Source organism: Sorex fumeus, unplaced genomic scaffold (genome assembly GCF_029834395.1).
Source record: "Sorex fumeus unplaced genomic scaffold, SorFum_2.1 ptg000044l, whole genome shotgun sequence".
Lineage (NCBI taxonomy): Eukaryota > Metazoa > Chordata > Mammalia > Eulipotyphla > Soricidae > Sorex > Sorex fumeus.
This window is the reverse complement of record NW_026606101.1, coordinates 45272641-45285723: the sequence shown is the minus strand read 5'-3', so window position 1 is coordinate 45285723 and position 13083 is coordinate 45272641. Positions and strand designations below refer to the sequence as shown.

General features: G+C 36.9%; 1 protein-coding gene across 7 annotated transcripts in view; it reads left to right on the top strand.

The window, feature by feature from the left end:
- Positions 1–13083, top strand: part of PEX5L (peroxisomal biogenesis factor 5 like) — a 260007-nt gene that overhangs the window by 146590 nt on the left and 100334 nt on the right. For all 7 annotated transcript variants that reach the window (XM_056121784.1, XM_056121782.1, XM_056121783.1 and 4 more), the window contains one exon: positions 8311–8422. In XM_056121784.1, coding sequence (XP_055977759.1) covers positions 8311–8422 — 112 coding nt within the window. The remainder of the gene's footprint in view (positions 1–8310; positions 8423–13083) is intronic.

The following is a 13083-nucleotide window of genomic DNA, read 5'->3' as shown; positions in this document are numbered from 1 at the left end:
GGCCCATAATAGTTGTTCTGCTGTTTAATGTAATGATTAATTCTGTCTTAACCATCACTATGCCAGGAACTTCATTGAAGCTCAAGTTCATGCAGTCCTAGACTAATATTTATATAAGATAAACACTATATAAACAGGTATGCATTGATGAAAGATTTAAAGGGGAAATATGAATCAGGTTTTGTAGAGAAAAGTTTTTTACAGAACTCTGCTGTCCAATAATAATAGCCAACAGCCCCATTAGTAATATATACTAATCTATACTTAAAATGTGTCACATGAATAGTGACTACACAAGTTTGAGGCTATTGAAATGCTGCCTCCCCAAATTTATATATGACCACAGTATAAGATAAAAGATTTTCAAGACAGTCAAAAAATGTAAAATATTCCATTGCATTAATAATTTTCATGTTGATTACATATTGAAATAATCATATTTAGGCTATATTAAAGGAACATGTCTTTTTACTTTTATAAAGTGACTATAAATAAAATGTAAAACTATAAGACTACATGTATATTGCCATTAAGCAACGTTTCTCTGGACTATAATAGTACAAATAAATACAATTTAAGGAGAGAAGGAAAAGCTGTATGCCAAAAGTCTGAGTATATCACAAACAATTTTGTAACTGTTTATTCAGACTAAAATTATGTTTTCTCTCATAAGGAACCATCATAAATTTTCATTTTAATTACATCTCTTGATTTTTTAGCAAGATATATCTCATTCGTTTTTGCTACAGAGCAAAATTTTGTATTTAAATTATATATTTTTCCTAAGATCTTTTCTTGTTAGGGGACTTTGGGTGGGTGTGTGGCGGGCGGTCTCCCAAGCTCAGCGGATCGCAGGGGCCACTCCCAGCAATTCTTGGACAAATGAACACTAATATCAATGTAAGAGCCCAAAGACAGGGCACTGCTTCTGGCCCTGCAGTGCCCAAGACCATCAGGACCATCCCCTGGAGGGCTCAGGAGACCATTAGGGCTACACCTACAATGCTTAGGGGAGCCATGTGGTGCTGGAAATCAAACCAGGCTCTGGCATGCCTTGCAGAGCACCTGTACTTATCTTCCTGATGCCTGTTAAGAAAGTTTTTTCCTCGCAAATTTAATCTTGGGTTTTTAGTTGTTGATGTTTTGTCTTTTTTAAGGGGGGAGCACACTTAACAGTGCTCAGGGTTTACTCCTGACTCTGCATTCAGCAATCAATCCTGGCAGGACTTGGGGGACCATATAGGATGCTGGGGAGCCAATCCCCGTCGGCTGCGTGCAAGGCAAGAGCCCTACCTGCTGTACTACCTCTCAGCCCAACAGCCTTTTTTTTAAAAATCTGTCTCCACTCTTATACCTCCAAACTGATTTATTTTTGTGCCTGATAAAGATAGAAAGTGTAATGTCCTTGATTGGAAAAACATCTTCAAGGCTACTAAATATGTCCTTGTCTGTGTTTCTATTGCTAACTGAAATAATTGCTTTAATTATGTCCTTCTGCCTGCATTAGTGTGAGTACTACTCAAAATATAAATGGTAATAGCTGTTTATTTTCCAAAAACATTCATATTTTATAGGCCTAAATATCCTGTGAGGAAAATATCTGCAGTCAGTTGTTAACATGTAGAATAAGTCAATGATTTGAAAATTATTACATTTACAAAAAAAAATATATTTGCAAAACAATTCATTGTAACCCATGTATTGATCCACTGGGTGGGGATGATGGTGGGACAGAAACTTTTCTACTGTTAGTTTATAATTCTATCTGTTGTCAGAGTTAGCAAGACAGAATTTTCAAGTCATACATGGTAATTAATGATGCAGTTGTATTGTCTTTTCAGTAGCTTGACTCAGTTCATTTAGTTTTGATATTAGTGAATCCCAATATGGTGACTCTTTTGACAGGAATTGCACAAATTTTTCAACTTGGGTAGGATTAAGAGAGAAAGTTATTCCAATTTAAAAGTATGAACAAAAGCCGACTTAGCAAATGACAAAACATTAACAGTGTTATAAATAAAAGTACTTTTTCAGTGCAAATATATATATTCAAAAATGCTTTTGTGTAGAAATAAAACCATCTTAAATTTTTTGTGTGTGTTATAGGGTTTGGGGAGAAGCTCCGAGTACATTCCTTGCATGCATGAGATTTGAATTAATTCACAGTACCATATGCCCCATCTCTAGCACTGCTGGGTGTAGCCCTGCTAGCTTGAGAATATCACTGAGTGTGGCCATAGTGGCCCCAGCACTGAAAAGCCCAAGCTGCAAAGCATCACCTGGCATTAGCATTGAGCCATCTGGCCTGTATAGCTGAGTATTCCCAGGAGTGGTCTACTGACTGCCCTGAATACTGCTCAGAAGCCCCCCCACCCCAGTTTTTTTCTGTTATTCAAATCAGGTAGAAAGATCACATTTTTTAGATCAACTTTGTCAGTCGACTTTGTCACATTTCTTATATCAACTTTGTTTTACTCAAAGTGCATCACCAATTTGAAATTGCCATTCTGAGCTTATCTAAAATCATTAGAACATTATAGAATAATGGATTATCATTCTGTATAGATTATGGGTTATCATCCTAAGCATATTTTGTTTTCAAAGTTAATTTTAGTAATATGTTATTACAAACCTCTAATTATATTTTTTATTGAAACACCTAAGCAGTTTATTACTTAAAAATATCTAAACTTAGATTTACAGATCACAAAACAAGCTATATAGTGAAACTTAAAACAGGCAACCTTTAAAAGAAAAATACCCTCTTTACACCATGGTTAAATATTCCTCTGTAGTTTAACTTATGCAATGATTTACTTTTAATATTCAAATTAGATAAATTTGTATTAAACTCTTAAATTTTTTAAGATTATCCTTTATTAGAGTTAGATGATATGATTTGTTCAATAAAAACATTGGAATACACTAAGAATGATCAGGTCTGGTGCTAACTAGTGTTAACCACATCAACTAGGCATCCAAGTTATAAATAAATTGCTTTTTATTCAGTATTTTACTCACAATATATGATTGCAAGGAAGGAGTAAACATTAGTCTACTAGTTCAATATTTTATTCCTAATCTATTATCATTAGGAATGAGTAAATATCAGAGTCCTTTGATTATGGTTGAGAAGCTCATATATTATAAGTTCTACCTGACTTCTGTTTTATTTTGTTTCCATATCCTTTAAGAATGAAAGATTTTCCCTCAAATCTCCAAATTATAGAGACTGATGAGATAGCTCAGTGGACTGAAGCACATGCTTTGCAAAAGGCTGCTGCTCAGACCCTGGTACCACATGACCCCTAAGCACTGCAGAAGTGGCACCCCCTCCAAACCACCAAACAGGGAGTAATCCCTGGGGACCATTAAGTGAGCCCCCCCAAAACAAAACATTAACCAAATATTTAAATTTGAACCTCTAATTTAAAATCATGAAGTCTTTTTTTTGTTTGTTTGCTTATTTTTCCTCCTGTCTTCTATGACCTTCTTCCAAGCATTGGCTGTCACGGGGCATCACTCATTGGATATTTATTCTTTGCATTCTTGACTTCTTGATAGAAGTCTTGTGTTTGAAAATGTTCCTTTAGGCTACACTAGGATTCCAAACATGTCAAAGGTATGATATTGTCAGAAGTTTGTGGTTTAAATCTGCCAGCAAATTGATAAACATTTCTGAGGACCAATATTGTTCAACCTCAGTATGAAATGGTGACTACCAGAAAATCATTCTCTTGTGCACTTACCCAATCAGTTAGAGAATAAAAATACAGTCAACATCTATTGAAGTTATAGTTAAACTATAAAATATAAAAATTCATTAGTAAGGTCTTTACCCTCAAGATGACAGTCTAGTGGGGAGGAAAACTAAGCATGGGGGTATGGCAATGCTATAAGAAGATACTCGCTACAGGCTTCTAAGAAGTTTCCAGAATCAATAGAAAAGGGACCTAAAAAAACAGTAACAATATATCACCACTAAAAAGGCCTTTGAACTGATACTAATGTGGAAAAGAGGCAGAAGAGAATAAGAATTTGCGGGACTAGGGGAAAATAGAGAGATAATGTAAGCATTTAGGTATCTGTCTTGTACATGGCTGACCCCAGTTCATTCTCTGGCACTGCACATGGTCCCCTGAACCCTCCCAGGAGTGACTTTGAGCACAGAACCAAAGTAAGTAAAAACTGATATCCTCCCCCCCCCCACCAAAAAAAAAGAAACAAAAATCATTTATTTTAACAAAGTGAGACAAAGGCCTAAGCAAGTAATGAAGTGAATTATTTTAGTCAGTTATTAACAACTAGTGGACCAAAATTGCAATCACTCCAATTCTTTTTTTTTTCTTTCAAAAAATTATTTGGTGCCAGAAATATAGCAAGGGGGTAATACTCTTGCATTGTGTGTAGCCCAACCCTACCACTGCACATGATCTCCCGAGCACTACCAGGAATGATTCATGAGCACAGAGCCAGGAATAAACCTTGGTCACAACTGAGTGTTGCCCACTTCTCCATCCCAACTGATAAATTTTGTAAAGACAATGTAATCTGTGCAAAAAAATATGAGCTAAATTCATAGAATACTTTTGGTCCGAAGGAAGAACTTCCAAGAGAAATTCAATAAACCATAGCTTACCAATAGGAGGAGGGGGAATGAATAAATGTAATAAAATTTGAAAGTGAAGTTTAAGAAAATAATTTGGATGATTTATTTCAATTTTTAATTTTCTTTGATGACCTAAAAATATTTAAAATGAACATCCATTTCACCATAGGAAATGATGAATTTGTTTTTAAAAAGAAGGAAAGAGTTATGAAACAATATTTTTATCTACACAAAAGTAAAATGGGTCTTAGTATGTCTAACACAGTGATTCTTAAATTCATCTGATTATAGCCATTTATTGAGTCCCTCTTACGTGAAGATACTATTTGAAGTTGTGAAGGCTATGGGTAAGACATAGCCTCTGACCTCAGAGCTTATAAGATTTCTTTATATTATCTCCTGTTTCATCTTCTATATCTCAATCAAAACCAGAAAAAGTTCCGTTCCAAATGGCTTTTCCATGCTATCTGTAATCTAGCCCTTCATCTTCTTCACCCCTGGATCCCTGCTATTCCCCCCCCCCCCCCCCCGCAAACTCATTTCCCGCAGCTAAATTGTGCTCCAACATGAAAAAGACTCAGAAAGCACTTTGTTAGCTCCCATTGAATTTGTGTCTGTGGAAGAAAGTCCCTGGAGTCATTTAGGTGTGAGGGAGGAGTAGTCACTCCAAGTCCATTAGTCTAGGTTTGAACTGGGGTCAGAAACAATACTTACCTTATATCCTTAACACAACAGAGATTTAGGAGAATACTAGAGTGAACTTACTTTAATTCATGGCTCCTTGAGGTTTTTCTGAACAACTTCTCCCCTCTTTCCTAGACCGAGAAAAATCTGAGAATTCTAGAAGTGAATTTCTATCAGGTTGAGGAGAGAGACTACCAAAGAGATAGATCTTATAACCATTGATAAAGCCAACATTACTGAAAGGACACCTTCTCAATGACTTAGAACTTCCCTTGATTTTCCCATTTCCATGTTTATGAGAATTTCTTTCTAAAAAAAAATAAATATTTATATGTCTCTCACACCCCATTCTTCCAAAGCTACTTAGGTTAGACCTATTCTACATTTCTGTTCGCAGAGTTGTAATTTAATGATAAATTAAGTCTCTCCTTTTTACAAAAGTAATTTGTCTAAAATAAAAATTTCAAAAGGACATTTTGTAGACTATAATGCACACTTTATATGATTATTGCTGTCTTTCAAAATGATGTCCCAGACTACATGATTCTAAGTTATCTGTCAGAAAATTAGGCTTTATCAGAGAAATAATGACCATCAAAGAGATAGCTATGATGTCAGAGAGAACCGTACATATACTTTTCACATTGCAATTGTATTGGTTGAGTTTAGTCTTTTTTCATTTTATACACTTTAACCAATAAGTCACCTAGAACCAGAGATCAAGTCAACAGAATGCTCTGCCTTGTAAATGCAAACCTGTTATAGGCACTTCTGTGAGGAAAGTGTGATGTCATCTCTGATCATGAACTTTATCCTCCATGAATATTTAGAACAACCACATCTCTATCTCACTTGACATATAGGAGCATGCCATAACCTAGAGGTCGGTTTGTTTCTCTGAGTGCATATGGCTAAAAGTGCAGGTTAAATCTGCCAGGGGATATATATTAACCTCTGGGTCTATTCCAGACTACTGCTTTTCCATGGGTTTCACATACACTATAAATAAAATTTCAAGATCCTAAAAATTAATTATATTTTCAAAAGAATTCACAGAATCACTGGTGGTTAGCCGTTTCTCCGTTTTCTGGTATATTATGTTCTATACCAGTGCTTTCAACTACATTTCCAGATAATAAAGTTGATTTTTGTGCTAGAAACATCATAAATAACTCCTAAACGCAAGTAGACCATGACATTTATACAAAAATGCAAATATATTTTACCCCAGAAATATGAAAGACTCACATTGCCTTGACATTCAAACATATTTCAATCAGAAAACAAAATGCACAGTCATACAGAAATCCAGTCATGGTTTAAAGAAGCATTTCTCAAGAAAATTAAAAGCCAAAGGAGTTTGGATGATTTGATTCGAAGAGGAATCTGTGGGTCTTAATACACAGTGACACTAAAATTTAAAATAATTCAAGACACTTTATCATTGTCATTTGAACACTAAAAGAAAGGGAACATGTTCTATGTTTATCCCTCAGAAACATCCACAAATTAATATATATTAAAGTAGTATTGCCAACTCTGACAAAATGTTAGATTCTAGTAATGATCTGAAATGTATCTTTGTTTACAAACTACACTAAAGTACTAAATCTGCCTTCCAGTCTTAATTTCTTGAAGAATAAAATCTCTAAGAGGTTTCATATTCCTCCTTCAGCCATACAGAATTGCATTTTTCTTCCCATCTTTACCATTGTTCAGATCTCTTGTCATTTTCCATACACTGTAACCGATAACAAAACTGACATTGTGTCAAAGAAACAGTGGCATGAAACTTAGTAGACTCATATAAAATAATTTGATTTGGTAATACTCCAAAGTACTGTATTTGTTAGTGTGTGTCTCTTAAAATACAGCCTTGCAAATAAATAATTTTAACTCTAGAGATTTTTAGGCCCATCGTGTTCTTACTACAAGTAGAAAAGTAGATGACTGTATCCATTTGAAGAAAAGTCTGTATGGGCTCTGCAGATGGTTCTGGGGGCTAGAGAGCATCCTTGCATGCAGAACCTGCAAGTTTGGTGCCTGACTCCACATGCTCCCCCAAGCACTGCTGGGGATGGCCCTGGTGGCCCCTCAGTATCACCACTGGGCCCAAGCATTGATTCTCAGCCCCAGAGAAAAACTAAAACTTAATTTAGAAATCAATCGTTTGTGTCTCTAAGTGTATTTTTCCCACTTAACATTAAAATATAGGACATGAGGACTTTATATTCAAGAGGTGAGAATAACTGAAAGTAAATTTTTTTTGACTCTCCCTGATAATTAGAGTTTCAATTAAAATCAATCACACCAAAGAACTTCTGAAATTAGAGAATAAGCCAATGGGAAAATATAACTGAATCTACACTAATTAATTTTACAGGTAGATCTTTACAACCCTATCTACTGGATATCTACACAGTTAATACAGCAATATTTTCTACTTTCCCAAAGTCATATTTATTATGCACTGCAAAAGCATTCCAAGGAGTTGTATGGGAAAATGCATACCTGTAGGAAACCTGAACTTTTTATAAAGGAAGAAAAGGAAAGTGTTTTCCCACCCGCAAGCATCTGGGTGTGTGCACACTTTCTGCTGAGCGGGCTGGCTAAAGGGAGCAGCTGGAATCTGAAGCCACTGTTCTAGCACTCCAGAAAACCTTTTTAAATTTAAGATTGGGATTTGCCCCTAGGACTGCCCCTCAATAGGTGTCCTTTTATACCCGTTGAAATCAGAGAATGATTCTAAAATTGTTCTAGGAGGGGAAAATTCCAAAGCTTGAGCTTTCAAAGTTGAAGTTGGCTGCATCCAAAATACGTTAACAGTGCTACAAGGCTCATTCCCATCCCTTGGTGTTACCCCCCCCCCCTTTCTTTCTTGCCCTTCCCACATTCTTTCTTGATTTCTTTATATTTTGGTAGGCTTGCTATTCTCATTTTGTTGCAAGGCTGCATTTTAATTCATCCGATTCTGCAGTTGAACAGAAGTCCTGACCCCTGTGTTCATTTGTCCCCAGCTGGTGAATGAGCAGCAGGAAAGCAGGCCCCTCCTGAGCCCCTCCATCGACGACTTTCTCTGTGAAGCCAAGACGGAGGCAGCAGCACGGCCAGTAACGTCCAACACCGCCGGTAATTCCTTACCTGATCCACAAGTAGAGTTGATTTTCACTATAGGAAAATGCACGTTTTTCTTTCCACAATGCATTTTAAATGAAAACTAATGTCTGCAACCAAGTGACATTTTGGAACATGTGCTATTCAGCAGAAACCAATGAATCACTTTTCTTCCTGCAAGAAACTGGTGTATATTATACAACAAAATTTGCTGAACATTTGTTTACCACTGTGAGCAACCCGTCCTTTTCCTCTGCATATTTTCATACTTGTTCCTTTGAGTGACTAGTCACAGCTCCCGGGAAAATCTTGCCAGTAAAACCCTCTCTTTCCGATTAAGGTTTTTAAAGTTCTAGCTGCAAATATGTTGTATGACAAAAGTCCAGTAAAAGTAAAACAAGAGAATCAAAATTATCACTACAATGTTCTAGAGACTGGGGATATTAGTGTTGGTTTCCATCTTTAGTCACATGAAAGTATTTCTTGATCCATCTTAGAAGCTTTCTGAGCATTCTTTTTTAATTAAGTATACCAAATACTGGGAGCTGGAGTGATAGTGCAGCAGGTAGGGCATTTGCTTTGAACACAGCTGACCGGGGTTCTATCCCCAGCATCCCATGTGGTCTCCCGAGCACGGAGAAGAGTAATTCCTGAGTGCAGAGCCAGGAGTAACTCCAAAGTGTTGCTGGGTGTGATCCTCCTCCCCCCCAAAAAGTATAAAAAACACTAAATAGTCACCTATACATGCACATCTAGATGTCAACAAGTATTTCCAATGGGTGAATGCAGGATGCCAGTGGTAGGAATCCCATCTTCTCTGGTACCTAGTTCTCACTGATGTGAAAATCAAGTCACTTAAGAAGCACCAATCCTGAGAGAATATCACAATATTTGATTTTAAGTGATGTATGGGCAGAGCAGAGAGCTCAGTAGTCTGGATTACAAATGTTGCAAATAGCTTTCCCCAAGCACCACTTGGAGTGAGTCTCAAGCACTGTGCCAGGAGTAGCTCCCGAGCACCACCCAGTTGGTCCCTAAACAAAAGCACAAAAAACTACTTTTCACCATCTATCTCAGAGTCTTTCTACACTGATTTTATTCCGTCTTCATCCACACTCATAAGCATGTCATTCACATAAGAATGAAAACTTGTTCAGAACCAAGGAACAAAGGTTATGTTGGGTAAGCAGAGACTAAAAGAGCAAAGGAGACGATAATCACATCCAGTATTGAGAAAGTCATTCCATGTCCCCATCATGTCTTCAACTTGCTTGCCTTGCATATACTTATAGATATATTTTCAGTACATGAGCAAAATTTCAAGTGAAGTAAATTGCAGTTTTTTATTCCATAAAACTTTTAGCAACCCTCAAATCTAACACAGGATAGAGATGATAAAGAGCCAAGTCTAGTCGCTGAGGATTACCAGGCTTTATGATTTCAGACACGGTCTGTGCCACTCAGGTACGGTGTTCTCGAGCAAGTTGCTTTAACTAAGTCCGTTCTAAGATCTGTAGCAGGTAATTTGTGAACATTAGATGAAGCCATCTATGTAAGTTTTTAACACCATGTACACTCGATGTGTTAGATGTCTTGTGCAAACCAATCTACCCATCATTTTACAAATACATTAACTCTCTTTAAATCACAACAAAGCAATAGTTTTCTAAATTTGACTATCACTTTGAGTAATCAATCAAATAAAATCATGCTTGGTACATTTTAAGTAGGCAATGAAATAAGTGCTTATACTGTCAGATAAGATTGATCCTACGTGTCTAGAAAACTATAGCTTATCTCTTCAAAAACTGAGAGCTATCCCAGAACACTACAGAGGAGACTTGCAGAAAACCCAAGAGAACAAATTGCACTGAAAAATTCCAGTGTTCTTGGAGAAAGCCATAGAACTTAAGAGTTCTCAGATCTTAATTCTGATACCCTTTGCACTCTCCAGTTTTTCTGTCTGCAAACACTCCGTCTCTTAGGAAAAGCCCACCTAAAGAGCAACAGAACCTTTAACTTGAAAACCACTTTTTACTTATATTTTTCAAACACGTGAAAAAAGGCCCTGCCAGGAGTAGTCTCTGAGGAGAGAGTCAGGAGTAAGCCCTAACCACCACCACCAAAAACACAGGGAGACAGGGACAGAGACAGAGACAGAGAGACAGGGAGAAACAGAAAGAAACCAAAAGAATGCAATTCTTGGAATACAATCTCTATGAGTAAAACTTTCTATATTAATCTCTTAGTACTTCCATGACTAAATACCAGACTGAATTAAACAACAGACTTTATTGTCTCATAATTCTGGAAACTAAGACCTTGAATTCAAGGTGTCAGTCAGATCATCCTTACTCTGTATGTATAGAGGAAAGATCTGTACTAGTCTCTCTCCGAGTTTCTATGTTTCCTCAACTCGTGCAGCCAAACTCCAATCTCCATATGACACTTTCCTCCATGTGCCTGTCTCTCTGTGTGTTTGTGCCTCTGTGTCCCCAGTTCTCCTGTTTAGAAGAACTTCTACTGTACTGAAGTAAGTCCCTACTCCATCATGATCATCATAATTAAATACATTTGCAGTGACTCAACTACATTCAAATAAACTGACTCTTTTTTTGCTTTTTGGGTCACACCCAGTGATGCACAGGCATTATTCCTGTCTCATGCATTCAGGGATTACTCCTGGCCATGCTCAGGGGACCATATGGGATGCTGGGAACTGAACCCAGCTCAGCCACGTGCAAGGCAAACACCCTACCCACTGTGCTATCACTCCAGCCCCCCTAAAGTGACATTCTAAGGGTGTTAGAACCTCTATATGAGTTGGGGGTGGTGTGGAACACAGTTCATCTTCTGTCTGAAGAAAGAGCCAGTAATAAATGGCCTTTGAAACTACAGGCCTATGTTGTATAGATCTCAGCATATAGTGCATTGGGGTCACACCAGTTTTTATTCTTGAAGAAGATTTTCATTTGATGACTGTGTTTATTTGTTTTGGGGGGGCCATATACAGCAGTTCTCAGGGTTTACTCCTGGCTCTACACTTAGGGCTTCAGGGATCAGATGCAGTGCCAGGAATCAAACCCAGGTTGACATGCAAGGCAAATGCCCTCCCACATCTCTCCATCCTCTGATGCATTTTTTAATCTTATCCTTTAATCTTAGGCAGAGAATTTTTAGTTTCCAAGGAATACACTTTTATATAAATTAACACCAAGTAAATGACATAAAAATGACCTTTTACAAGGTCAGTCAAATAATAGATTGTTTATTTTCTGATAACTCTGAAGGAATATACTAGTCTGATTATTTCTACATTAGAATTATGTTTTTGTCATCCAATGTTGTCACTTCAAGCTGATCAAATAAAGATATTATCCGTTTTCCTATTAGCATCCTAACTAGCCTTTAATTTATCTGCATCCAATTTATCCCTAAGTGGTAGTAAGGCCAAAATAATTGCAGATATCCTTGTCACTTAAATGGCAAATTAATATACATTATACACAGATTAATATAGCAAAAGCACTAAGGCAAATAGACATAAATATTTTAAAGTAGTTATACTAAAATCTAATTAGTTACTATATAACTTGTGCAATATGTCCAAAACTTCTTATATTTCATATGACTCTTCTCCAAAAGGCTAGAAAAATAAGGATTTTTGAACTTAAGAACTGCATTTATCTACATAATCTAAAATAATGGTACACAAAATTTTAATCACTACGTAGAATTGCTGTAACAGTTTTTTACAATTTAAAAGTATTATTCTGGGTTCAGAGAAATGGCTCTCACCCTGTTCAGATCCCCAGCATTACATATGGATCCTCAAAGCACCTCCAAACACGATCCCTTAGCACAGAGCCAGGAATAAAACAAAGCAAAATTAATCTCACTCATTGATATGAAGCCTGTATCACTATATAAATGAGATACACGTATATAAGCAAAAATTTCCCCTTTACTTAGTTCACAAACATATCACAGTCAACTAACTAGATATCTTACCTGCGAAATTAGTGTGATATTTACAAAGATGCCCATAGCCATGAATACAATAGCATGCCCTCTTTTGAGAATCTTAGAAATTTGGAAAGAAGCTTAATTACAAAAGCCAATGGGTTGAGAGTTTGAGTTTTTATTATTTGTGTGAGGGGGAAGCAGGAGGTGGGGGTGGGCAGGGGATTGGGGTCACATCCGGCTGTGCTCAGGGCTTATTCCTTGCTCTGCATTCAGGGACCACTCCTGGCAGGGCTCAGGCCAACATATGGGGGGCTAAGATCAAGCCTGGGTGGCTGTGTGCAAAGTTAAGTTCTTTACCCCCAGTACTATCTCTCTGTCCCCAAGGGTTGAGAATTTTTGAAGCCCAGTTCTATTTACCTTTACTGATAAGATCCTTCCTACAGAGCTTTTTTTCTATAGTCCTGTAGGCATTATAGTAAAAAAAAACCATGATTTTTGGAATACCAGTACAGTTTATAAAATAGAACAAAGATCTTATCAGCATCAATTTTTTATTTTACCTGTCAAGGTTGTTCTGTGTTGTGTCTGTCCACTCCATGTAGATATTTCTTTGGAAAACATCTCTAAAATTCTTTTTTTTCTCTTTTTGGATCAGACCCAGCAATGCTCAGGGGTTACTCCTGGCTTTTGGCTCAGGAATCATTCCTTGC